The sequence below is a fragment of the Neodiprion fabricii genome, chromosome 4 (genome assembly GCF_021155785.1).
Source record: "Neodiprion fabricii isolate iyNeoFabr1 chromosome 4, iyNeoFabr1.1, whole genome shotgun sequence".
NCBI classification, from domain to species: domain Eukaryota; kingdom Metazoa; phylum Arthropoda; class Insecta; order Hymenoptera; family Diprionidae; genus Neodiprion; species Neodiprion fabricii.
In genome coordinates this window covers 913,685-939,369 of record NC_060242.1, presented here as the reverse complement: position 1 = coordinate 939,369, position 25,685 = coordinate 913,685, and the positions used below count along the sequence as shown (strand labels likewise).

Below are 25,685 nucleotides of genomic sequence, written 5' to 3'. Positions count from 1 at the left end.
CCGAGTCAGCGTCACGGATGCTGGAAAGACGAGCGGCTCTCGTCTCGGGCTTCTAAGATGTGCTTTATCTTACTTAAACCGTGCCTCTCGAGCGGGCGATCTCTCTTTATTTTCTTTTATTTATAATACTCCTCTTCTCTACGCTCTCGCTCTCCTTCTCTCTTCGCCTTGCTCCTCCTCGTCTTCAACTCCTTCTTCTTCTTTTTCCTCTTGCAGTTGGAAAGCAAGGACTCGTCTTATTTATCACAGTTTTTGTCAACTTAACTCTACCTTCCTACCCGTCCCACCTTTAAAAAAATGACCTGGCAACCTCGTTTTCTATTTTACAAATTTTTTTTAATCCCTGTACCTGTTTTCACTTTCAAACTCGCAAACAATTACAACATTCGATTGAGAAATTAATTGAACAAAACAAATTACCGAATTACAAAATAGTACTTTGCAATCGAAACGAAATTTCGAAAAAATAAAAAACAACCAGTTACATTGTCACCGATATTTGCATTCGTTCACAAAGCACGTACACGCCTTATAATAAAATTCAACGTGCATGGACCGGCCATATATATATATATATATATAATAAAAATCCGCACTGCACGTGTCGTTACACAAGTTAATACACGCGTCATGTCGTAAAAATGTTATTTTACCGTTTGTTCGTTTCTGTTCGGTTACTTTTTTTCTTCTTCCTTTTTCCTATCTTACCTCGATGTTTCTACCTCTCTCTATCTCTTTCTCTCATTGTTCAATTTAAATACGTTACGTCGCTGCAGGTATAAGAAGGAATGCGTTATACTTTTACGCCTAGGTGCGATGAGCTCTCCAAGAAGTAACGGTACATCTAAATCAAACCGTGTATTGTACGTTATGAACAAAAAAGAGAGAGAGAGAGAGAGAGAGAGAGAGAGATGAAGAGATATTCACGCGTACAGAGATGACGTATACGTAACATTGTACGAACACCTCATTGTCTCGACTGTAAAGATAATTAATTACGGTAAAATTTGAACTTGTATAAAAGAAATTGAAGCCGTAACGACGAAGAAAATAATAAAATAGATAGAAAGGGAAAACCGATTGTGTAAAAAAAATTTTAACACCAACACTACTTGCGCGGGTTTATAAACGAAACAGTTTAACGTATCTCTTTATAAATTTTCACCGCTTGTTCACAGTTTCCGCAAGAGGTAAAATTAAAATTTATATCGTTATATTGTTTTATTTACCTACTTGTAAATAGGAGTGGAATTATATTACTGATGAAATAATTTTTAGCGCGTTATAAGGTAGGAACGGGTTAAAAATTCCTCGGAAACGCAAAAGAATGCAGCGAGGAATTCTCCCAACGTCGTGAATATATATATATACACACACACACACACAAATCGCGTGATTATTCAAATTCTTCACACCTGTCAATTATCCTCGCTATTTACATAACCACCTACGCGAGCTTATAGATAGAAAAATTATATGATCATCTATACGCGTATGATTATAAATATACCCAGGTGCGGAAAACGGTGAACGAAAGAAATTTGTAAAAGGAAGAAGGAGAGAAAAATAAAAAAATTTATTTACACCTGACAGCTATCCTTATGATATTCTTCAACGGTCATTGACTTCGACGACGTAGGTATTATACGTATTATGTAGGCACAAGGTATAATGCATAAATAATAATGCCCACAGGCAAAATAAGTTATCCTCTTACAACTTTCCGCGGATATGAATTATTGTTTCAATTTTCAGACCCCTCGGCTCGAATATCGGACAATTTTTCAAATTTTATTCACGATCTAATATTTTCTCGCTTTAAATCCGTAATACTCGCATCGTTTTGTATCGATAACGCGAAAAAAGATTACAATTTACGTCGTTTTATCGCGGCGCTAGGTTTTCTGTTTTTTGGTTTATTTCTTCTCATTATTTCTTTCTCCATCAAACAAACGTACCATATTATAGGCACAGTGTGTTTTCGACGTTCGCGTAAAATCAATTACGCTCGATAAATATATATTATTGTCAATTAATTTTAATTAATGGAACTCTGGCTGCGTGATAATTGCGTTAAAACGAAAGGGTAAAAGAGAAGAAAAAGGAAAGAGATGAAAGCGGATACGTAGATACGTAGACACACAAATAGCCAGGCAGTCGGTATCGCAGGTGAGAGACGGGCTTGAGAGAAGAGGCAGGCATCGGCCTGATATCATCTAGGCGTGGCGCTCTTTCGCACGAAACTGCCGCAGGTTTCAGAGAGATAAGTCGCCGCCGAGTTTCGCGATCACGTTTCACATTTACTCCACGTGACTTATTATGGTTTCGCGATCCTTGTAATTGGAGTCCCTTCTTTTTCACTTTCTTTTCTATTTTTTATTCTCATTTCTTCCTTCTTTGTCAATTATGTTATTCTATTTCACGCGTATACGTGGTTTGCTACTAACGAAACAGCACGGATCGATCTCTGCGTACCGACGGTTGAAGAAGAAATTGAGAAAAATTAAAAAAAAAGAAATCATCGCCTCAACAACTCTGGATTGAAAAAAGTACAGGTCATTAAAATGAAGGAAGAGAAAAAGAGGAAGAAGAAGTTCGAGGAGGAAATATACATATTCTAGTATCTGTGTTGTTAAACTGAATTGAAAATTGTTAACACGGTCAAGTATTATAATGAAAAATGAGCTACACTTGACAACTGATGTTACTACTTACTATCCATGAAATAATGTATAATCTCTCTTCGATAGTTCGTAACGAAGAAAAAATAAATAAAAATTCGTATCTATAACCTCCGATAACGCTGGATGGAAATTTTTGATCTTTCTCTCAGGTATCAACGATTTTTTGTAGAAATAAAACAAAGAGACGCAAAAATTCTACTGGAAATGTATAAACGCAGACGGTGTAAATTAAAGGAGACGGTAGAAAAAAAAAAAAAAAATATCTCGATTCGATTCGGCCCTTCAATTTTTTCTTCTTTTTTTTTCCTTTTTTTCCCTCCTTCCTCACTGTCCGCGGTATTCCCGATCGCCGAGAGTTACCTTTCGATGTTCGAAAACCGCGCGACCGAACGAGGGAGAATTTATATTGTCTAGGTACATGATAGCGAGACAGACGGACGCGTAGGCGCGTATTGTACCTATTTGTACGTCCGTACATTTTATAATACTACGTTTTAATTATATACACAGCGATAACGATCGTTATATTCTTGTCGTTTCTTAATTGCTTATTTTTTCTTCTTTTCCTGAATCAGTGAATTAATTAAAGTAATTACGCGCCGCGTAAGAAGCGTTGAAAGTGAAATTACCTTTTCAACTTTACAAGAGTTTCCTTTTTATTTTCAACGAGGATGTCAATCGCACAGTTTCATAAAATCAAATAAAAATGATGACGGAAAATTAGAGCAAAAAAGAAAAGAAAAGAAACGAAAAGAAAAAGAAGGACAGGTTTCCCCGTGTCAAAGGATAAATGTGGAAATGTATCCGAATTAATTTTCACGGCATAAAATCGGGCTATTCGTAATTTTGAACAATAAAACAAAGATACAGGGACAAATTTTCTAACATCCGCGTTATAAAATGTTTTGACAATTTCTTGCTTACACCGGACGAATAGGCAGTGACAGAGTTTGAAAATCATCGAATTGTCGCGTTGCAAACCACGCTGAGAAATATTTCTCTACCCGTAAGCCTCTGAAACTTGGATGCAGATGCATAACGGAAGGATCTCGTTAACCTGGAGCTGAGGTAGGTGGTACACCTAACCAGCCGGAGTTGGTTGCTCGTTAACGAAGTCAGTAAGACGTGTAAAATTGCCCGGCATTGCTGCCTGGCCGCGGTGAATGGAGTGGATCCGTAAGTCGAAGGGGGGGGGGGGGGGGGGGTGGAGGGAGGAGAGGAGAGGAATAAGCGAGGACAAAAATTCCTGCGCGATGCTGCTGCAGCGTGAAGATCGGCGAATATAAGAATCCGCGGAATAGGAGGTCAGCCCGGAGCCTAGAATCGGCGAAAGCTGCTTTCTAGACGCTCGACGAGCGATTCGTTCGCGTTTTACAATCAGAGGCGCACAGATGCCGACAGATTCGCGAGAAGATGCTGCGATTTGACGATGAAAATCAACCTTGTTTCGATTACTTACAGGATACGATTGCGAAATTTTTCAAGTGGTTTTTGGGTTTGCTGATTACGATATTCATATCAGATTTTCAAAATTCAATCTGGTGAATCTAATCGACAACACCGAAAAACCCCGCATGGAGTTTTTTCACCGTATTCGTTCAAATTTGAAATTTTCCTCCGGTTAGATCTGCCATTTTGAATTTTTATATCTGGTTTAGGATTCGTAATCAGCGAGGCAAAAAACTATGGAATACTATCTTTTTGTAAAAGTTGACTCGGCTAAATAATGTGCGAATCAAAGGGTTAATTTCTCTATCGAACTATCGATGGAAAATTTATCTCGTCGGGTGGAACTTTATTCGAAACGCCATACGAAATAATCACCTCTACAACCTGTAATCTCCGTATAAAAATATACCGGACGTTATATTTATGTACAATAAAGTACAAATCGTTGTTTTATGCGTGAAAGTCGGGTGCCTGCGGCTCTGCATCGACGATATTGAGATCATTGATCGATATAACTTTCGTGGCTTAGATAAACCTGCGCTCGATGCAGGGAAAAACTGCAGACACAACTAGAAATCCAGATCAACTTGCCGGGGCGTTTTTTTTTATTAAAAGTATTTAACTCCATATCTGCAGACAATCACTCCAATTCCAAGTTGCAAATTAAAAAAATTACCCAGTTTAATTTCATCGATCGTTTTCATTCGTTAAAGTCCGAAATTTATCCACGATTGCCAAACAAGGAATGTTCATTGCGGTAATGCGAATTGCAGAGTCAGAAGCACCTCGAATTTGCGGTGAATTGCACAGAAAATGAAAAAAAAAAAAAAGAAGAAAAAAAACGGCCGAAGGAGGGGTTCGGGTTAACTCCGGATAAAGGGCGGTTTGTGGGAAGAAAACGATATCTGCAATGTTGTGGCGGCTCGCAGGCCGCAGCTAGGCTTTTGCGCAAAGCGATCTCTGAACCCGTTGAACGATAAATCGTTGAAAACTCTCTTACCGCGGGGTCCGAGATTACTCGCAATTGTTGTCGCCGGTCCCCCGAGAACCATAAATCCTTTGATTCTCTCCGCGATTTTCTCTTTCTCTCTCCATCCCTCTCTCTGTTTTTCTCCATCCCGAAAACGCCGTTCCCTGAATTCGAAATTCAATATCTTTTTCATCGAAGGAAGTCCGGTGACGTGCGCGTAAAGTACATTAGATTTTTAGTTAAAGTAAGAAGACGAATAAAATTCAGATTAAAAAAAAAAAAAATATAATAAATAAAAACGAAATTATTGTTATAATTTGTTTGGCAGAGAAAAGATCAGCCGCGTTTCTGTTTACTTTTTTGTAATGTTTTAGTATTCTCTTTCTTCTTTTTCATCAACACAATTTCGTCCTCAATAATGATAATACTAATATAAAGAAAAGGGAAAAGTAGATTGTATGGGCAAAAAGTAAGAAAGCTACAACACTGCGAAGAAACGGACAAGAAGTAAAATCGAAAAAAATGTAGGCCACAACCAGCGGAAATTGCATCGGCGTCACGGTTCTCGTCAATCACTGGAACCTTGGAGTAAAGCTTCGATTCGCTAGCCCCAAAGTTCTGCGAATGACGGACGGGATGCAAAATTCGTGCTATTTCAAGTCGTCGCGCCGCGATTCGCCGTTTTAATTGAAGAGTAGAGAATGAGGGGAAAAAAAGACCGAACCAAAAATGATACCTACTGTATTAGAAATTTTGCAAATGTTGCACGATTCTTAATTTCAGATTTACAGACTTGAATGAAGTGAGCTTGATTAACGATGCGAAACGACGCGGGTTTTTTTTTTTTTTCTTTTTTCTCTTAATTTCGTACGTCTTTTTTTCCAACCAAATCTCTTCAGAGCAAGTGTGCGATGAATATAAATTATCAACACAACGTCGGTGCAAACCGTGCGATTCGATCGTAATATTCGCATTCAGATTATCCCGATTGGCGATTATAATCACGTTGCGAAACAACATCGTTTTAATTCAACATTTCTATTCCGTTTTTCTTTCTTTTTTCATTCGATAATGTGAATCGAATTTCGGATCATTTTCAAGTATCGTACATCGTGTATCTCGGTTGCGTAATACTCCAAATGGAAAACAGACTTCGGGTCTACATTCGAAGCCTGAGATGAGTGGCAAAGAAACGACGACAGAGAAGATAAAAGAAAAAAAAGGAAAAAAAAACGAAGATTAAAGTACGAATAAAATAAAGAAAAAATAAAAGGCATGGGAAGCCGACGAGATGCGAAAAAGTAGAATCCTTTCGCGGACGCTGACCTTGTACAGATGGAATCGAAATTGCCTTTGTGCTTGCGTATTGCCAAGTTATACGTATTCTTACATAGCTGCGTTAAATCGCTTACTATGCGATGACGATGTGGAAAATAAAATTGCGAACTACGGTGAATTATTCATGCGAAAGGATTCGCCGAATGATGTATGGCCGTAGGTAAAATCAGAACGCATCTGACATACCTAATCATACTGCGATTTAGCTTTATGTAAGCTGAGAGATTTTGGCCAAAACGATATAGGCGAAAAAGAGAGAAAAACGAAACAACAAAAATAAGGCACTAGCCCGTTGATTCTGGCGAATGCCGATGATAATTGGCGATACGACTCTCTCGAAGAACCTTGCCAATTTATTCGTTATTACGCATAGAATCTTGAATTAATATGTAATTTATTCGATTTCAGAAATTAGAGGCAATTTAAAGTTCAACATATATTTTTATTTCACTTGACACAAGTTTCTCTGTATAATAAATTACTGGTAAATTTTTTTTTTCTCTTTATCGAGAAACGTTTGAAATTCGCACACCCAGACTACGAAATTCGGCACGACGTGAGATGAAATTTGCAAGTTAATTTAAAACCTGTAAGAACAACTCGTACCTCGGTTATTTAATGTCTGGTTGAAAGCAATACGAAGAATAAGAAAATGAGCGGTGTTTTTTCTCCTTAAATCTTTGTTCCAAGACTCTGAGCGATTCGTATAAAATATGACTCAACCTGGCAGGATTGTGGAAATTATTGTATTATTGGCAAAGCGTTAAGCCCTCGCTCTGTGCATCGGTATCCGATACAAAATATTGCGACAGACGTATTATTCCGCAGTTTACAGTTTAACTCGGCTCTGCACAAAAGATCTAACCCAACGGCTGTTCTATCGAGAATTTTGCACCTAGTCGCGAGTCTAGTCGTGAGATTGGAAAGGCGAGAAAACGTTATACAATCAGCCTCGCTCGGTACGCGGCTGCCGTGCCGCTGTTTTATTTTATTCCTATCATGCCTTGGATACACAACAAGTATAAAGGTACACGGTATAAATACACAGCTCTCTTATTCTTTCGATGATAATTTATCTTCCAGTTTTTATTTGTTTTATTTTATATTTTTTTTCCCATCATATTTCTAATTCTACATTTGTGCTCGTTCGTACGCAGCACTGGGTATTAATATCTACATGATATTACGGATATGACGGTGAAAAGGGTGTCATTAGTTTTATCATACGCGTTATAGAATACGAATCTAGGTTGGTGTATAATTTACGTGTCTGCCGCACGTCTCTGCATTGGATTCAACGTCTGAGAAATTGTCCGGAGGCTCGGTTACGAGGCACGATTAGCCGGCTTCGGAAACTTTTGTCGCGTTACGTAAAACCGTATCTAGAATAATTTCTCTCTATTCCTCGTCGGTACGGTTACGAGTACAGGCATGTATCACAATTGTGCAGACACACGTGTGATTTTCTCATTTTCACCAATATACGTATAATTCGTCGTAATTTGTCGGAACGAATCGACTAGAAGAGATTTCTCGATCATCGTCAATGAATGTCATCGTCATGTATTTTTCATCTTCGTAAGCTTTTCACTGACTCGATCTCTAGGGGCGGGGCTGAAATTCTGAATTTGAAAAATTTCCAAAGTTTGACCGAACTTTGACCCGTCGTCTTTCCGACACTCGAAACTTTGTTGCTTCGTAAAAGTTTGATTTCTCTACTTCTCAATCAGGCGCTTTCAGAACTTTTCAAATTCGAAACCACAACCCCGCCCCAATTTCTGCAAGTAGATAAAGCAGGTACCTGCTAACAAGTAACGAATAAGTCCGACGAATCGAGCTGCGTCGCCGTCGCTTCTGGTTACATACTTCCGCGAATCCACCGAAGTATAATATACAAATAATAACGTATGGGTGTAAGTTAATCGGGGATGCGAAACGAGGCGTTATCGGCGTAACATCGAAAGCCAATTAATATCCACTCCACGCGAGATGGCGATCTGCGGTATCGAAACCCGAGAGCGAGACTCGGGGAATTCGGGACTATTATACGGGACTGGAGGGACTCGCGCGTACGTACATTCGTCGTGCGCTTCGGTGTAACCCTGGAGGGGTTATGATATAGCCTCGCCAAGGGGGCAACTTGTCAACACCACCGCGACCCTTGCTGCACCAACCCTAATTCAAGCGCTCGCTGACGTAGATCCGATTCGAAAACCCCGTTGCTCAAATCGAAACAGCACAGAGGCGAGATTACGCTTAGAAACACGAATTTCGCCCACCAGTGCGCAAAGTGACCACTTTGCCCACGCCTTTCACAGTGCGAGAAACCCGTACGCAAAATCGAACTTTGCACTCGCATTTTAAAAAACTGTTTTTTTCTTCAAAAATAAAATTGATTGCAAAAAACTTACACCTATGTATAATGAATCTGCACATCAGAATTTTGCAACATCGAGCTACAAGAAATGGTAGGAAATTCTATTTGCAGCGTTTCTAATAATTGAAAGTAAAACGGCGATACCATTTTACGGATAATAAAAAACTCCTAATTCTACGTACCTACATAAAGTATTTTATACGCTTTGAACTATCACGATACCGTTAAATTAACAATAAGTTTCGGTTGAGTTACGAATCGAATGCAGTCGACGAATCGCTTGTGCAGCTGTTCGTTCGACCGTTAAACAATTAATTTTTACCCCGCATGCCTCTGTATGATACATACATATATACATACGCCAAAAAATCATTCGCACGAAACGAAATAGAAAAAATAGAGAAAAAAAAAAATAACTATTAGAAATTGGGTTAAAGAAACACACCTCGGTGTTCGATTAAACACGCGCACACGTCGAGGAGAGAAATGGAATTTCGAAATTCAAGAGCGTAAAAGAAAGAGAGAAAGATAAAGAGAAAACAAACAACACCCGAGAGGCGAAGAATTTCCGTAATAATCGAGTGTCGGGATGGAATTAGCCCCGGATGGACGTAACCTTCTCTCCACGCCAGGGCTAAAATGATTAGCTGGTAAATAATCTAATTAACCGGTTGACGTAGCATTCGGAAGCATCCCAGCTGAGCAGCTGCAGACTTGCACCATGACATCGCCGACCGGCCCCCGTAACCTTTTCCCATACATATCTTCGTGTACGCACGAGGGAGAAAATAGCCGGAGGGCGATATCGTAGAGTCTACTGAACTTAGGGTGAGGCTTACCTTGAAATTGAACTTACGTTTACACCCCTCCGGGGTGGAATTACGCCCGAGGCGATTTCAAAATAATATTCTTTGGCTCATTTATCTCGGCAGCTCGGACGAGAAATCGAAAGGTCGAGAATATAATGTTAATCTCTCGATTTTCATTTTTCCGAATTACAATGAATTTCGTTTATTCACGACTCAACCGCAATGTTAAATTTTTTTACCTGAAAAGTGGGACGAAAGTGGCGTATTATTCCGGTTTAACGCATTTGCGGGAAATATCAGAGCAAACGAGCTCACTTCGCTCGGGCAGTAAACTCATCCGCGGGAATAATCTTCGACTTTATTCCCTCGTTGCATAATGTACTGTTCTTCTTCGATAACGTTTGCAAGAGTAAGAATTTTCCTTTTTTTTATTTTCAATGTTTTTCTACTCACTTTGTATATGCCGTCGACGAGCCTGGTAAGTTCTTCGGTTTCCATCTTGGCTTGTATTTGCCGCGGTAATTCAGGCAGAAACAGCGTCGGGTACTAATCGTGCAAGGCGAGGCAGATCGACTCGATTAGGGACATATTTTCGATGGTGCGCAGAATGATACCGGGGAGTTTTATTCCTCGTTTCGTCCACTTTCTCGAACAGCGTGCCGGGGTAGGAAGGCCCCCTCGGTGCTGGTGCAAAATCGCCCAACGAAGCGAACGAGAGAGACGCGCCAGGAACGGTTTTATTTTTCTGAAACATACACAGTAGGTGGTAAATAAATTTGACCGTTAGACTTGGTGCGACGATGAGTAAAATAAGAAGAGAAATGCGAGAGGAGTAGACCAAGAAATTGTTTGACGCTTTTTTCTCCACCGGTGTGTCCATCCACCACAAATGCTCGGTCATTGTTTGACCGTGAAAATTGATTCGAGGACTCAACGAGACCGCAGAATTACTTCCTTATATACGGTCATTTATACAGCTACGAAACTTCTTCGTCGAACATCTGCGTTCCATATTATCAAAGCTAAGAATTTCCAACAACGTCTCACATTGAATTTCTACGATTTATTTCTGTAAGTTTTATTATACATATTTTATTCAGAAATGATAATTTTTTTTCTCTCTAGAAACTAATTATACGGAACGAAACGTAGCGTAGTCGGTCTCCTGATCGAAACGATCATCTTATTTATACGTCAATAATTTTTTGGCATAATTACACGTGAAATATATATAAAAAAAACCAATACATTTCATGAAATCGAATTATCATAATTATCCAGGGCTACAAGCGAGAAGAAATTTTGAAATGTGCATTCAACGAGAAAGTAGGATATACATAAACGAAAAGAAAACGTTACAAGTTTAGAAATTTGACGAAAGAAGAACGAGGTAAAATTAAAAATATACGATTATCTAGGTTGGTGTTCAACCACTTAACGAGCCGCGCAATTTATACGGAAATGCGGTGAAAATCCGGGCGTCTTAATCAAGCCTGACCTTCGCCGTGAAACGAAACTCGTGTCAAGGAGCAATTAACACCCGTAACTTCCGGTGTTTATGGGCGGAGGGACCAAACTCTCTACGACGATAACCGTGTAGGTTATCTGAATAAACGAGTAAATCCCTGAACTACGCGTGTATGGGATGCCTGTTGAATAAACCCGTAAAACGACAAGTCGAAACTGCCGCAACTGCATAATTTGTCAAAGGCGTCGTGTTCGAATTTTCCCACGGTCGAATTCAAGAGAATTTTTTTTTTTTTTTTTTAACACCGCGAGTGTCAAATTTCCCGGAAAAAGGTTTTTCCACTAAAAAAAAACATCGGCTTTGGCACATAGATACTTCCTAAAAAATTTTTTTTCTCATCGCCCCGACTTTTTTCCGTCAATTTTGGTATTCGGGAATGTGGAAAAAAATTAAGGAAACGAAAAAAAAAAATCCTTTGCGCGTTAAAGGATTCTTTCTTAGTTAAACTTGGGACATTAAAAGTATAAAATGAATAAAAAAATTTTCGATTCATATATGAAAATATCGATAAGATAAACAATTGCAGCCAATTTCGAAAAACTACGCTTACGCCTCGGGTCGTTGACATCAAATCTTACAGAGACCACTGAAATATCAAGGGCAAAAAAAAACCACCGTCGACCAGTGTTATAAGAGATGAAAAAATTGACGGAATCGTCAAAAAGATAGACAATTTTCCGCGATCTTATCCCTGATCCTTTTCAAATCCCACATACAGGTACGGCAATACCGTGTTATATTCGTACACGACAGTCGTAAGCGCCAGAGTTCTAAGGCAAAGTGCAAACTTGGCACACCTTTTCCTTTCCTTCTAGATTCCGAGGCGCGTGAATGCGGCAGGCATACCTACGCCTGTTACACCTAAAAGCAAGAACGAACCGAGATAATAGCGTCGATCTTTAACGTCGCTCGATCGTCGTTTGCGCGTACATATTTCTGCATTTGCGTATTTATTTACGTACCTACGACAAGCCTGAGTATGCGGAGGTGTGTAATCTCGCCTTAGCTTAGATGTGACTATTTCCTTCCACATTCGCGTATCATCCCGCAGTGAAATTATCGCATATGTAATACGCGCAAGAGGCGATGCACTCTCTGTGTTACGGTCTCGCAGTTATTACCGTCATTACATGTATTTTCCGCATCCATCTCCTGCCGCGCGATGTTAAAATCTCCCAGAGAAAGTTGCAGACTCCGTGTGCATCAGTCTTGGCTTAGCCTGTAATATATAGAACCCGTCCTCTACCGCGATACGAATTACGTAAAGAAACCAGTGGAATATGATATACATTATATAGTACAATGCATGCCTGTGTAAGCTATTATAGTTGTAGATTACAGCGCAGATATCGAGAATGTATGTCATGCGGTGATTAATTTCCTTTTCCCCCTCTCTCTCTCTCTCTCTCTCTCTCCGTATCTCTCTGCTCTTTAATTCGTTTCCGTTGTTTTCTTTGCGGTTGCAGAAATATCACATCCAAGCATCGAAATAACAACCATACAAAGAAGCGATATTCTACGAGCAAGTCTATACGTAGATATTGGCCGGGGTAGAAAGGTATGCCAAACAATTTTTTTTTTTTTTTTAATTTATTTGTCTTCGATATCTTTTTATTCGTTGTCATCTTGTTTCTTCGCATACAAATACATTCGTACGCGTTATTCATCTCGCAGAGGCAACTCCGCGCAGCTCGTAAAATAACGCAGACACACGCAAAGGAGTCTCGATACAAGCGGGTGTCCTTGCGGAATGAAAGTTACCGGGAGAAAAACTTTTGTGTATTATTTATACACATTGAATTGAATCATTCGCTGCGCTTGACTGAACTGAGTAGGCATCGCAGGTAGGATCTTGTTTAATTTCATTTCGATTTATTTTATTACGATCTAATTTTTGTCTCCTTCTCGCAGATCAGTCTCATTTGTTTCTTCACAGAAAACGACGTGTGTATCCTTGCTTTAAATATACTATAGAGAGCAAAGAATTTCAAACGCTCGAGAGATGCGCCAGGATGAAGGGTTTCAGAGACAAGGACGGAAATGAAAGAGTGATGGAAGGAGCGCGATGAGAGGGAGAGAGAGGGGGAGGGGAAGGAGAGAAAAATGCTCGAGGGAAAAATCCATGAGAGACAAATGACTCTCTGCATTCTTAACATTTTTCCCGAACACCGACGCCGGTTCTTTCAACGGTATATGCACGCACATACGTATATAATAAACCCACCGCTATTACGGGCGAGATAATAAACCCGCTGATCAGGAATCCAATTTCGAAAGAAGACGAGAACCGTATATGAAAGACAAAAAAAAAAAAATGTTAATTGAATAACTTTCTCACGTACATCGTATGGTTCAAGAGAAATTTCTATTATGCGTAAAATTAATTGTATTTGAATGATCTAAAAAAAAAAAAAATTCTCACCGTGAAGAGCAAACGACAAGACCGAATCCAATCCTGCAAATAAATCCAAATCACATAATCCGTGTCACGTGGAGGATAAAAAAATTCGTTGAACAGCAACTCTGCACAAAACATCCTTTGCCAAACACGTTCACAGGACACTATGGAGGAATCTAACCGCACCGCAGGACGAGAGGATGCATTTTATTCGATAGCGGCTGAACAACCCGCGTAGAATTTCATCGGCGTGATATTAGAGGTTTTTTATACGGTCTATTCGGTTTCTAGCCGCGGTGAAACGAGAACGGAAGAAGAACTCGCGACGATGACCAAGAGGCGATGGTACGGCAAGCATAACTGGTCGGCCGGCATCCGCGGACCGTTGGACGAGCCGATCTCTCTTCGGGATGCCGCGGACCTCGGATCTCAAATCGGCGTCTTCATCTCGCGGCGAACCGAAAGCAAGAGACTCGGGCAAATACTCGCTCCGTTAATGAACGCGAACGCGGAAGCGAATTGGCGCGTGTTTCACCCGCCGTAATGCATCCCCTGAATCCGCAACGCGCGTTTGCATCTCATTCTCTAAACATTCGCCGCAGCATCTCAGAATTTGCGGATGTAATCCCAGTCGGCTGTGCGATCGTCGAACGCGACGATTGCTGGACTCGATTTCGCGGTTCGTTGATTGTCGATTGCGACCGGCGGCAAGTATTTCTTTACGCGTTTCGCTGTTCCATCGTTTCTTCTTTTTTTTTACCACCTACAACCGTGTGTACCTGATCTAATTTAATTCCATAACGACGATGGAAAATGGAAGATTTTTTCAAAATAATATGCCATGTATTTATGTATGTGTGGGTACAGGTTAAACTTTTAACGAGAATTTTATCACAATTTCTTTCATCTTTTTATACGAAAATCAAGCCCTTGTATTTCCGTTGCTCGCTAAAATGTTTAAATTGATAGACTAGCAAAATATCAATCTCAATCTCGGATCGGCTCTGCCAATCTTTCCCAAAATCTGACCAGTTCGAAACTAAGCGAAATCAAATCGATGAATCGAATGTTTATTTTCGGGTAAAAAAAACAAACATTCGTCCCGTTACAAGCGAATGTAAACGAAGCATTAGCCTCAATATCGTCCATTGGTAAAATTTTCACGAAACGATCTCTCTGTCGGAAAATCATGCCGAAGCGAGAAGAGCTGTAAATGGGAGAAGGCAGGGAGAGGATCGTAGATGGAATAGCTGCTCCTCGTCTCTGGTCATCGGCATTGCTTTCCGTTATATTATACAAGCGACCGAGCAAGGTACCGGCATACTTAGTAGGGTATCGACGTACCTACTCGGCGTTTTACACGTGTCGCGAGACGTCGTTGAAGCGATGCCCTCTAAGCTGAGAATAATTGCCGCGTCGATTAATCGAGTGGAAAAAGATAATCGAACGCGACTCGATTGAATCGGTCAAAATTAATCGATTCATTCGTTATTTCGTATTTTCTTGGAACGGTTAGTTTGAAACTCGAGTTTCGTAAATTTTAGTACCTGGTCCTAATGGCGGAAAAGTTGGCTGTTATCGATGAAATTTTTCATGTATTCATAGTCGAGTGATAAATTGTCGAAGTAACATGTTATGTAAAGAAAAATCGTTGATCGTTTGGATCAGCAAAATTCGGATACAAAATAAAATTAATATTCAAATGCTTCACGCGCCTTTTGCAAGCTGTCGAAGATATTTACAGCGACAATTTGCTGTCCGAATTACTTAAAATTGTAGTAAATATTTTTACATTCATTTTATATCCTCTTCTCATATAAATCGTTGGCGTACCGTCGAATCGTTCGTTTGAAATTCAAAGCGCGTTTCTCTATCCGTACAAGCTTCTTGGTTCCGATATAAAGATGACCGAAGTGGAGAGATGCCGATGGCCATGATTGACCCGAAAAAATTCTTCGCGAGAAAACCAGTTGGTAGTCTCAGATATCCGACGGTGTATAGTCACGGTGTAGAAAACAGTGACGAGAAGGGGAGGGGGAGAGAAAGAAGGAAAGAAAGAAGGAGGGAGAAAAAGAGATGGACCCGTGAAACCTCAGCCAGAAGAGACTCGGCGTTAAAACGCTGAATGCGTTGCATGTAAATACGTTGTATTTTATTTACACACACACACACACGCCATAGTCCTCGAATTACTCCTTTTTTCTTCCATCTGCCTTCGAGAGCACGCCGCGCATGAAAACTTCACACGAATTCCGGTTTTTAAACATTGCTGTTTCATAAATTACACATTTACATTTAAATCACGTCGGCATGCGAGCCGAAGAATATCGAGCCTTTCGTGGCGTCGAGTAAAAGAAGAATCTGTCATTTCAAGCGTAGCAAATATCGCGATTTACGGAAGGACGGGGTCCAAGTTCCGATTTTTAAAATTTATTATTTGCAGGCGAAACTTGAAGTTGGGAGATCAAAGTTTGATGAAATTACAAAGTCTCGAATGGTCGCAAAGCCGACGGCTCAAGTTTCCGAAAGTTTAAGTACCGATAGAGCAAAGTTTCGATAAAACAAAATTCCGAAAATTAAAATATACTTACAATTAGACAGCGCGGCTTACTCGACGAGTGAGTGTAACAAATGAGAAAAGCCAAAAATCAGGATGGCCAGGATTACGAACGTAAGAGTAGCGAAAATACAATATAAAGAAAAATCAAAGTGGTGATTTCTCTCTTTCATGATGCTTTTTATTTTTGTTTTTTTTGGAATATAACGGTAATCACAACACGTGGTCGCCGCTGATCCTTGATTTCGCGATTTCTCAGTCAAAGTAACTCACGAGCGACACGCTTGTTCCCCTTAATGTAAAAATCGTGTAACCGCGTGAGATAGCCAAACGTATAGCTCGACGTGCACGCATAACGCCGACAATACGCCATATGCTGTAGGAGCGAATTGAATAGGGGCGCGTGTAATGCAGTTCTTTCCCGTAGTGATAATCGTTGCACGCACTCGAAGACGATAAGCGAATCGAGTCCGCAAGGGTGGGATAACGAACAATTGGAAATTGTATTCGAGGCAGCGAGAATAAGAACGAATAAAACATCGGGGAATAAAATTACAGAATATAGGTGTACCTACATAGATAAGTAGAAAGAAAGTAAAGGTAAAATTATTATTCGAGAAATCGCAACCGTTGCAGGGAAAATTCGCCTGCGACGAGGAAGAGAAGTGAAATAAAAAAACGAACGGCTTTTATATTCTATTTGATATTTATGTAAAATCGGTTGAAATGAGAGTTAAAAAAAAAACGCCGCTAAATAGTTTGTTACAAACAGCGCGTCCGTATAATTCGAGTTTTGATAGCGGAATCGTGAGGAATAAATAAACTGGATTATGTAATTCGAAAACGTAGGTACCTAGATATAAAAAAAAACTATCGAATCGGATATTCGTATACCATATACCAGATATATGGGGATGTATAAATGTGTATAAGAAAAAATGTTACGCACAATATAGCTTGGGGCGTGTGGTTTTTCTTTTTAACCCCAAGCGCAGCTCTGGTTTCTCATACACTTGAACAAGGTAGATATTCCAAACGTTTTCTCTCGCATGTATTTCCCAAAGGCTTATACAGAACTTATCTTAGATACACATACACATCCGTTTACGCAGTATTGAAACATTTATTCAAGGATGAGATTCTCATCCTTCCGTTCTTATTTCCCAAAAGGTTTCAAACGGAGAAGAAAAAAAAAGTAAAGGGAGAGAGTTGGAAAGCTGGGTGCAAGAAACGAAACGTAAAAGATCGCGAACATCAAACGATCAAACATTATTCTTCGTACTTTTAACTCTGTTTTCAAGATATAACCACGAATTACAGAACATGGTATAATTTATCAAAATTCGTCGATTGAATATTCCACATACCTTTACTTCTTCGTTGAAACGAGAAAATTTTCAGCTACGTGTTTTATTGACTGGTCGATATTTAAACAATTTAAAAAAAAAAAAACCCCGTTCATCTCTGCAATTCTTGCCCAAATATTGCAATCACAGACTGCGTCATGTTTGATAATTTTGTAAAACCAACGATCATATTGGATGTAAATATAGGTTAGTTAGTCTGCAGATTTCTCAAATAATGTCAATACCCTCTTGATATTTTTTCTTACTGACAAAATTAAAATGAATATAAGCTAACCGAGACTCTGAGAATGGTGATAAAAGCGCATCGTTCGATATAAGAATCGTTACAAGCACGCATCCGCGGTCTTCAATTAATTTACCGTAAGTCGCGTGTCACGGATACAAGCCTCATTTATTTTTGCAAATTAATATCAGCAGGTATGTACGTGATTACACGCATTCGCGTACGTGTAATAAGTGTCTATAAATATCTACCGCAGCGAAATTGCTATCTCTTTTACGTCTATAACGAGCTGCGATGCGCGATAAATTGACAAAAAGAGAACAAAACAAAAATGAAAAAAAAAAAAAAAAAAACAAGATTGATTGATAATCAGTGAAAATAACGTATCAGCTGACTATAGACAAGAACGACGTGGCTCGACAGCTTGATTATTACCGATGATCGAACAATAATTTTTCGTAAATTATCATCTTCTTTTCAACCGTTATAATTGCGCAATTTTACGCTGACGATTAAATCGGCGGTAAATACTCGTGTTTGTTTTGAAACTGATGTACGTCAAATTCCTAACGGTAATTAGATTACCGGCTGAGATTAATTTTCTAAATTATGTAAAAAAAAAAAAAAAGAATAAAAAAAGAAAAAAAATCATCAACATTTATTTTACAAACAAGTTTAAAATGTTTGTCTTTTTTTAATAATACGCATATCCTCCGCGCCGCAAGCATGGATTTCCGTTACCTACAATACGTAATTGCTTTTTTTCTGTTAAAGAGACTGATTTCTTTTTCATAGAAAACGATTACCAAATTCCCATTAACACTCCAAATTCGAGGTCTTAGGAACCATAACACTGCAGCGCAGAACAACGGTTGTCGGATAAAAAGCGCCCGAGGCACAGGTTGTACCTTTGAAACCGGATTTCACTCGTGTATATGCGCAGGTGACTTGAGCTCAACGCGTTTGTCCGTGTAAAACGTACGTATATATACATACGGCTATATATATATATATATATATATATATATATATATATATATATATATATATACATATATACGTACATATATGTATATATAGCCATTCAAATTCAGTGCGTAAAAATGCAAGAATGCCGTTCAACTGCAACGGGTAACGGAGATACGTAACGGTAACTTTATATTCACCACGTTCCACCTTCGGCCATAACACGCTGCGGGTTACATATATATATATATATATGTATCTTTAAAAAAAAAATATATATATATACGTACGTTGTACAGAAATTAAACGGTATGAATCTATGTTCTAATAACTGAAACTAACCAGACCACCTCGACTCATACGATACAACTAATATACACATCATTTTCAAATCTTACCTCAAACGATGCATTTCAAGTAACTTGGTACGCATTTACGATTGAAATGATTAAAAATAAATAACACCTCTTTTTTCAATTTCGTTAAAGGTTACACGTCTGTACTCGAATAACGATTTATGTTGAAGAAAAAAATCACTGCCGAAGAGTGAAAGAGAAGATGAGAAAAAATGAAAAAAAATGATTAGTTAAAAAATCGCTATGACGCCTGACGTTTTCGCTTCATCGGTGTCTCGGGAATTTTTCATTGTTTGACAATTCCAATTCATTGGAAAATTAAAAATTTCGTAACGCAAATTATTGGAATATCAATTAGACACCTGAAAGCGATAATCTAAATTTTTTGTTAATTTTTGAAAAATCCCAAGTGAGGGGGGAGGCGAAGAAGCAAAGACGAAAAATCGCCCACCTTTAGCCAGCGACGTAGGTAAAAAAACCACACGGCTGACCGAGGGTTAAAAAAGCAACAAAAGAAAAAGAAGAACCGTAAACCAGAAGGAGGAAAATGCAAATTCGGAAAACTATCGAGAACACTGAGCAGCGCGGCGGGATAATAGAGGCGAATGCAGATGCGATGGATCCCCATATTTACACGTGTCCTAGACACCGAGGTCGATGGGACGGGGATGCGATAGCTGGTGTAAGGATCGCGCGATTTACATGAGATAATTAAATTTAGCCACCCGGTGCGCACGGTTCCCTCACCAGGTATGCAATGGGTATGCGTTATCCAAAGTACCTGTATATCCGATCCACCTGGATCGGTAGAGAGATCGTAGCGAATTGCAGCGAGACCGCCAAGCTTCGAGAATAGTCACTTTTTATTGTGAATTTAATTTCTTTCAACACGGAGACACGATGACGGTTTCGAGCAGACCGTAATAGCGAGTCGAAAAATTATTGGAAAGGAAATGCGGAGGGGGATGAATTTCAAATGTAAATTATAACTACGGGGAATTCCGTGCGAACCCAACCAACGTCTGACCCTCGCTTCTATTTTTCACTTGGAACATTTTTAGACCACTTTCGTTGTGAAGTTTGTAAAAAAAAAAGTTGAATGTCCGAAAAAATGGACAAGAATCGTTCCGTAATGGAACCGGTCGAGAAATGTACTGAGTGAAAAATAAATAAGTGAATAAATAAAAAACGAAGCTGAATGGTGAACGGTTGAAAATTTTTATACCACTTCGCCGTTCGCGGTAAATCGCGATTAACGAATCGACGAAAGAGAAGAGAAAGAAAAAAATAGTGATAAAAGTGAAATCATAACTGACACATGGCGTAGTAAGAAAAAAAAAAACGGAGTGAGCGAATGCCTTGACCAAAATATGGTGTCCGTACCAATTACGATCACACGAACGTCGATTTGCGTTACGAAATTGCGCGTAGCTGTCAAACGCTTGAAAACAAAAAAAAAAAAAGAAGAAAAAGACGTCGATGATAATAACAAGAAAGAGAATAGATACGTGCAAAGTATACAATTAATTGCCCGCTGCGAAGGTGATTGTTGTATAGATAAAATACACTCTGTATAAACATTTGATTCATTTTTCCTTTTCTTCTCCCGGTCGTCTCAAGCTCGGAGCATTTTTCTTAACAGGATACTCCGCGTTTTAAAGCGCAGTAACAATAGCGATAATAGGAATAATAATGACGCTAAATTTTTCTTTCCTCCCACCCCCCCACCCACACACACACACACACGCAATGATACCTTAAACCGCAGCAAAAGGAGGACGTTATACAGCTCATTCGTCTGCCGGTGCGGTAAATGGTGCGCAAAGTGTATTATTACGTTGGCTGGTGCACTCTCTTTTCATATTTCTCTTCATTTCTCACCTTTCTTTTTTTACCGCTCTTGCAACGCTACGCGTAATTACAATTCGTGACATATGCGCGTGTATCGGACTATGGAAAATTGGGACGGGGTTGAAATTCTGAACTTGAAAACTTCCGAAAGTGCCGAATTCCGAATTTTTTGACGGCGAAACTTGAGGTAATGAAATCAAACTTTGACAAAACATTCAAGTCAAAGTTCCGAAATTGTGAGAGTGAGAAAATTTTTAAATCTGAGGAATTAAAATTTCGAATTATCGAAGATTTTCAGTTCCGTGAATATCCGGCTGTGTGAAACTTCACCAATTTGATCTTTCTTTGTTTTTAATTTTCCATATTCTTACGTTCGTAATCATGGTCATTCTGATTTTTCACATCCGCTCGTTGAGTAAACTACGCTGTCTGAGTATATTTTAATTTGCCAAATTTTACTCCGTGGAAATTTTATTCATCGGAATTTCGCCCTATCGTAACTTGAATTTTCGAAATCTTGCATTTCGGATTTTTCAGCCTTTGTCATTCCAACCATATTTTCAAATTCGGAACTTCAACCCCGCCCCGAAAAATCGGGCGAACGGATGACAAAAAGTTCTTTCGCGTAGCCTTGACACCATTCCACGTTATATAACAACTGCAGTTGCTTTCCCGGATTTCGATAGTTTAACAAGTCTCAAATTCCGTTACTTCAACCACGTTCGATCATCGATATAAAAAAAATAAAGATCTTCACAGACCAAGTTCGTCGAAAATCTCATCGCGTGAATCGACGATAAATTCCATCAAACCACCACAGCATTAACGAACAACGTATAACGAGACAACGACGCGTCTCTATCCTGTATTTCACCTGCAGTGATTAAAGGAACGATCGTTTCGTTCACAACGACGCAGTTAACAGACGCCGAAGTAATCGTGACACAATAATATCTCCGTAATACATATAATATATGCATGTATACACATTGTGTTAATACACACGTGGAATCGTTTGACCTTCGTTCCTAACCGACGATTGATACAATTCGATGCTGGCTCACCTCGTTTCCCGAGGTGCAGAGCTAAGCAAGGAGCAACTAAGAACTCGAGAATTCTTTCGGCATACGTTCGAACCTGCACCCAACACTCCTTGAGCAATGTGACACATTGTTTGGATATAAACAGGGCGCGTCTAAGTATTATCGAGTAATTACAGGCAGGTACGTACGTGCATAAATACACCATGCATATTCAATTAGGTTTTCTCGTCGTTGGAGAATTTTTTTTCTTTCTCTCGCATTGTGCTTGGAAGGAGTAAGTTCGTAACGATAATATCGATTGTACGAGAAAACGTATGAGAAAAAAAAAAAAAAAAAAAAAATTGGAAAATCGGTAAACGTTTAAACTCCTAGTCAGATGGAAAAAACGTTGAGAATTTTACAGAAGTTGCAAAGCCGCGTGAAAATTAAATTTCTCTGCGCGGTTCACAGGCTGATAAGAGAAAAGAAAAAAACCCGGGAGAGCAGAAGAATTAATTAAACGACCGTTTAAAACAGGGATAGAATAATTCCGAATGTGTTCGAAAATTGAACAAAAAAAATGAAAAATCAGAAAGAAAGCAATAATTTTGTGGATAAAAAACGAAGATAGAATTTGTGAATAGTTCGAGAGAAGTTTTCTGTGTCAACTTCCTCACTTTCGTTTACCACAATATTTTTTTCAACGATTCAAACGTACGATACTCACGTTGTAATCCAAAGTTCGATCGTGTAAAAATTGCCGGATAATGTATGGAATCGAATCAAACAACAATGAGTGGAAAATAAATTTGCAAATAAACAAAAATTGAAGAAGAAAATAGAAAAAAAAAAAAAAGACAACAGCATTAAATCAGCAGCAATTAATATTCGCACTCTGAGAAACAATTCTCAGGATCGTTGTTATTATACATATTTGTTATCAATCAATCAAAGAATTCAACGTACCTATAGAATTTCACCTGTTACGTAGAAGAATCACGCTGCAAATAACTTTGATTTAAAGCGATTAAACATCTGCATCGAGTCACAATTCACATGGAAATATTAGGAAATTACGCCTGGCACGTGACTCCGCGATTTTTCCTAGTCCCGCACCTCCTGGCAAAGGGTGAAACAATCCGCGATAGACGATCCGTTCGGAACGGCGCGCGCGCCACGACTGAACGTCCGACTGCCCGGCGTCGCGACGCTGCTCGAGCCGCCCGTCGATCCGTCGCGACGCCGTCGACGAAGACCGGAAAGACGACGGAACGGTCAATTTTTTAGCGAAAGGATTACGAGAAGTTATCGCAGATCGGATAGTTTCGTTGCTATTTTTAAATTGTATTCGTTTTGCGAGCGATAAGATTCTCGATTTCATTTCGTTCCTGCTTGGTTCGCAAAATTTTTGGCGCTGCGAGGTGGAAGAATTAGCGACGGCCGCTGAGCTAAAAAATAATCGACGCGTTGATTAATTGAGCAGAAAAAAAATTATCTAACACGACTCGATTGAATCGGTAAAAATTAATAGATTCATCGATTATATCGTATTTTTTTGAAACGGTTCGTTCGAAGTACGCAGTCTTAATGGTGGAAAAGTTTTTACGTAACACAAGCCTGCGATGGTTTTCCACTCACAAAACTGAGCAGTAATTTCGGTAGGTATTAAAGACGAAACTGTGAAAAAAAATATTTAAAAAATTCTATCACGTAAAGTTTCTGACAAATTATTATTTCCGATTTCTTATTACTACTATAGTTAACTTTCAATTTTTGAAAAAGATATTGCAATTCGTTTGGACTTATCCAATCGCTTAAGTCTTGTTCAAAACTAATGCTGTTCATTTCATACCTAAACATTAAGTTTTATATTAATTCATTATATTTAATTTTTTCGTAAAAATTGTTCTAAAATCTGTAAATATGCGTATCTTGCATAAAAATAAATCTCTATGTGCTGTGAAAAAACTGGCGCTACATTTTAATCCAACATACCTAAAATTAAAAGTTGTAATTAGCAGGCCTGCATAATGAATATAAAAATATTCATTCGCCTTTCGCTAATTATATAAAATAGGTACTCAATAAGTAAGACAATGACGATAATTGATACCCTAATTGGTGGTGGTAAAACATAAAAACTAAATAATCGAGTCGGTCGACTAATCGAGTTTGATAAATAATAATCGATTAAACTCGATTAATCGGTGAAAGAATAATCGATTATATTTGGTCATTCTTAGTAAAAATCTGTCACTATTATCCGTGACGGCGACGTTTCTTTACGAGATGTACTTTTTGTCGGTGAAGTAGAAAACGAGGCGTGACTCTTCGGTGTGTGTACCCGTTCTCTTCTCGCTATCCTTTTCTTTTCTCTTCTTCTCCTCTTCCAAGGCTGCTCGCTAATCGGAACTGCACACTTAGTCCGACAGTCGCTTCGGTCTTGTTTTCGTTCGATATTTTCGATCGATTAGCGGTTATTTGGACACGGAAGTGCGAAAATCGAGAGTGTAATCTGTCTTACCATTTAAATACACGCCGACTGAAATAAGTTTACCTGTTCGAACTAACAAATCTTTTCTCTCGATTCCCCGCGCCGATTAATTCGTTATTGTTCAACGGACAGAGACTTCACCCCTCCTTGGATCGTGCATAATCCGATAAGAGTGAAATGAAGATTGCTAAATACCGATCGCCCACGCGCTTCGGCCAACTCTTGTTTCTACGTATCGACGAACCGATAATCTCGTCGACTTCTTCCTCCGTATCTTCCGCTTCCCTCCCTCTTCGGTATCGTTCTGTCAATCTTAATTTAAATTTTAAACAGCCGTTGCAGAATATTTGCGGAGGCGCAAAAATTACGCGACGGAAACAGATGTTCGAGACCCACTGCGGAGAAGCCCGCGTGCAATATTAATCGGCAATTTCTCCTGCAGGGCTGACATTCGGGCATCCCGTGTATATTATACCTGTAATAGATACGCTCCGCGGAGGCAGCAACCGCTGTATAATAATTCAGTTTTAGCGGTTGAAAGTTGGACGTGATTGCGGTTAATTTTTCATTATTATCGAATCTTCCTTGTTACAACATCGGAGATATAAAGTCGCGGCTCGGATCCAAGACTGATGCGGACGTGGGGAAATCGGCCGCGAGAGAATCGGGAATTTTCTCGAGGGCCGGATAGCCCAACTTTTCGCATATACCGTATTGCAAAATTCACCGAAAATACGCAGTATCCATTCGCTCGGAAGTGTGATGGCACGGCTGGTACTTTTATTTCCAAGCGAAACTCGCAAGCTTGCCGAAACTTTGACCAACATTCGTCTGATTCCGAGGCGAAGCGGAGGAAATTGGGGCGGGGTTGAAATTTCGAATTTGTAATCTTTCGAAAGCTCAAAATTCGCAATTTTTTGCTGGCGAAACTTTCAGTAAAGAAATCGAATTTTTACGAGACTTCAAAGTTTCGAATGGTCCGAAAACCGACGCACGAAGTTCCGAAAATGCGAAAATGAGAAAATTTAAAAATCCGATACATCGAAATTCCGAATGATCCAAGATTTTCAGTTGTGTGAATTTCTAGCTTGGTTTTCACCACTTTGATCTTCCTTTGGCTTGAATTTTCAATATCTTCACATTCGTAATCCTGGTCATTCTAATACGATTTCTCAACTTCAAGTTTCGCCAAGAAATAATTCATAATTGAGCGCTTTCGGAACTTTTCAAATTCGAAACTGCAGCCCCGCCCAAGAAAATTGCAAGCTCGGCGATTCTCCGAGGGACGTAAATGTA

The 25,685-nt window shown here is 39.2% G+C and overlaps 1 protein-coding gene across 4 annotated transcripts in view; it reads right to left on the bottom strand.

Moving 5' to 3' along the window:
- The window catches only part of LOC124180787 (zinc finger CCCH domain-containing protein 13), a 116,400-nt gene that overhangs the window by 83,488 nt on the left and 7,227 nt on the right, over window positions 1-25,685 (bottom strand). For 2 of the 4 annotated variants that reach the window (XM_046566571.1, XM_046566574.1), the window contains exons 1-2: window positions 22,862-23,088; window positions 10,081-10,372 (exon numbers count right to left, since the gene is read on the bottom strand). In XM_046566571.1, the coding sequence (XP_046422527.1) occupies window positions 10,081-10,125 (45 nt within the window). In that variant the 5' untranslated portion in view covers window positions 10,126-10,372; window positions 22,862-23,088. Of the gene's footprint in view, window positions 1-10,080; window positions 10,373-13,577; window positions 14,007-22,861; window positions 23,089-25,685 lie in introns of those variants that run through there. The other 2 variants (XM_046566572.1, XM_046566573.1) reach the window with 2 other exon arrangements.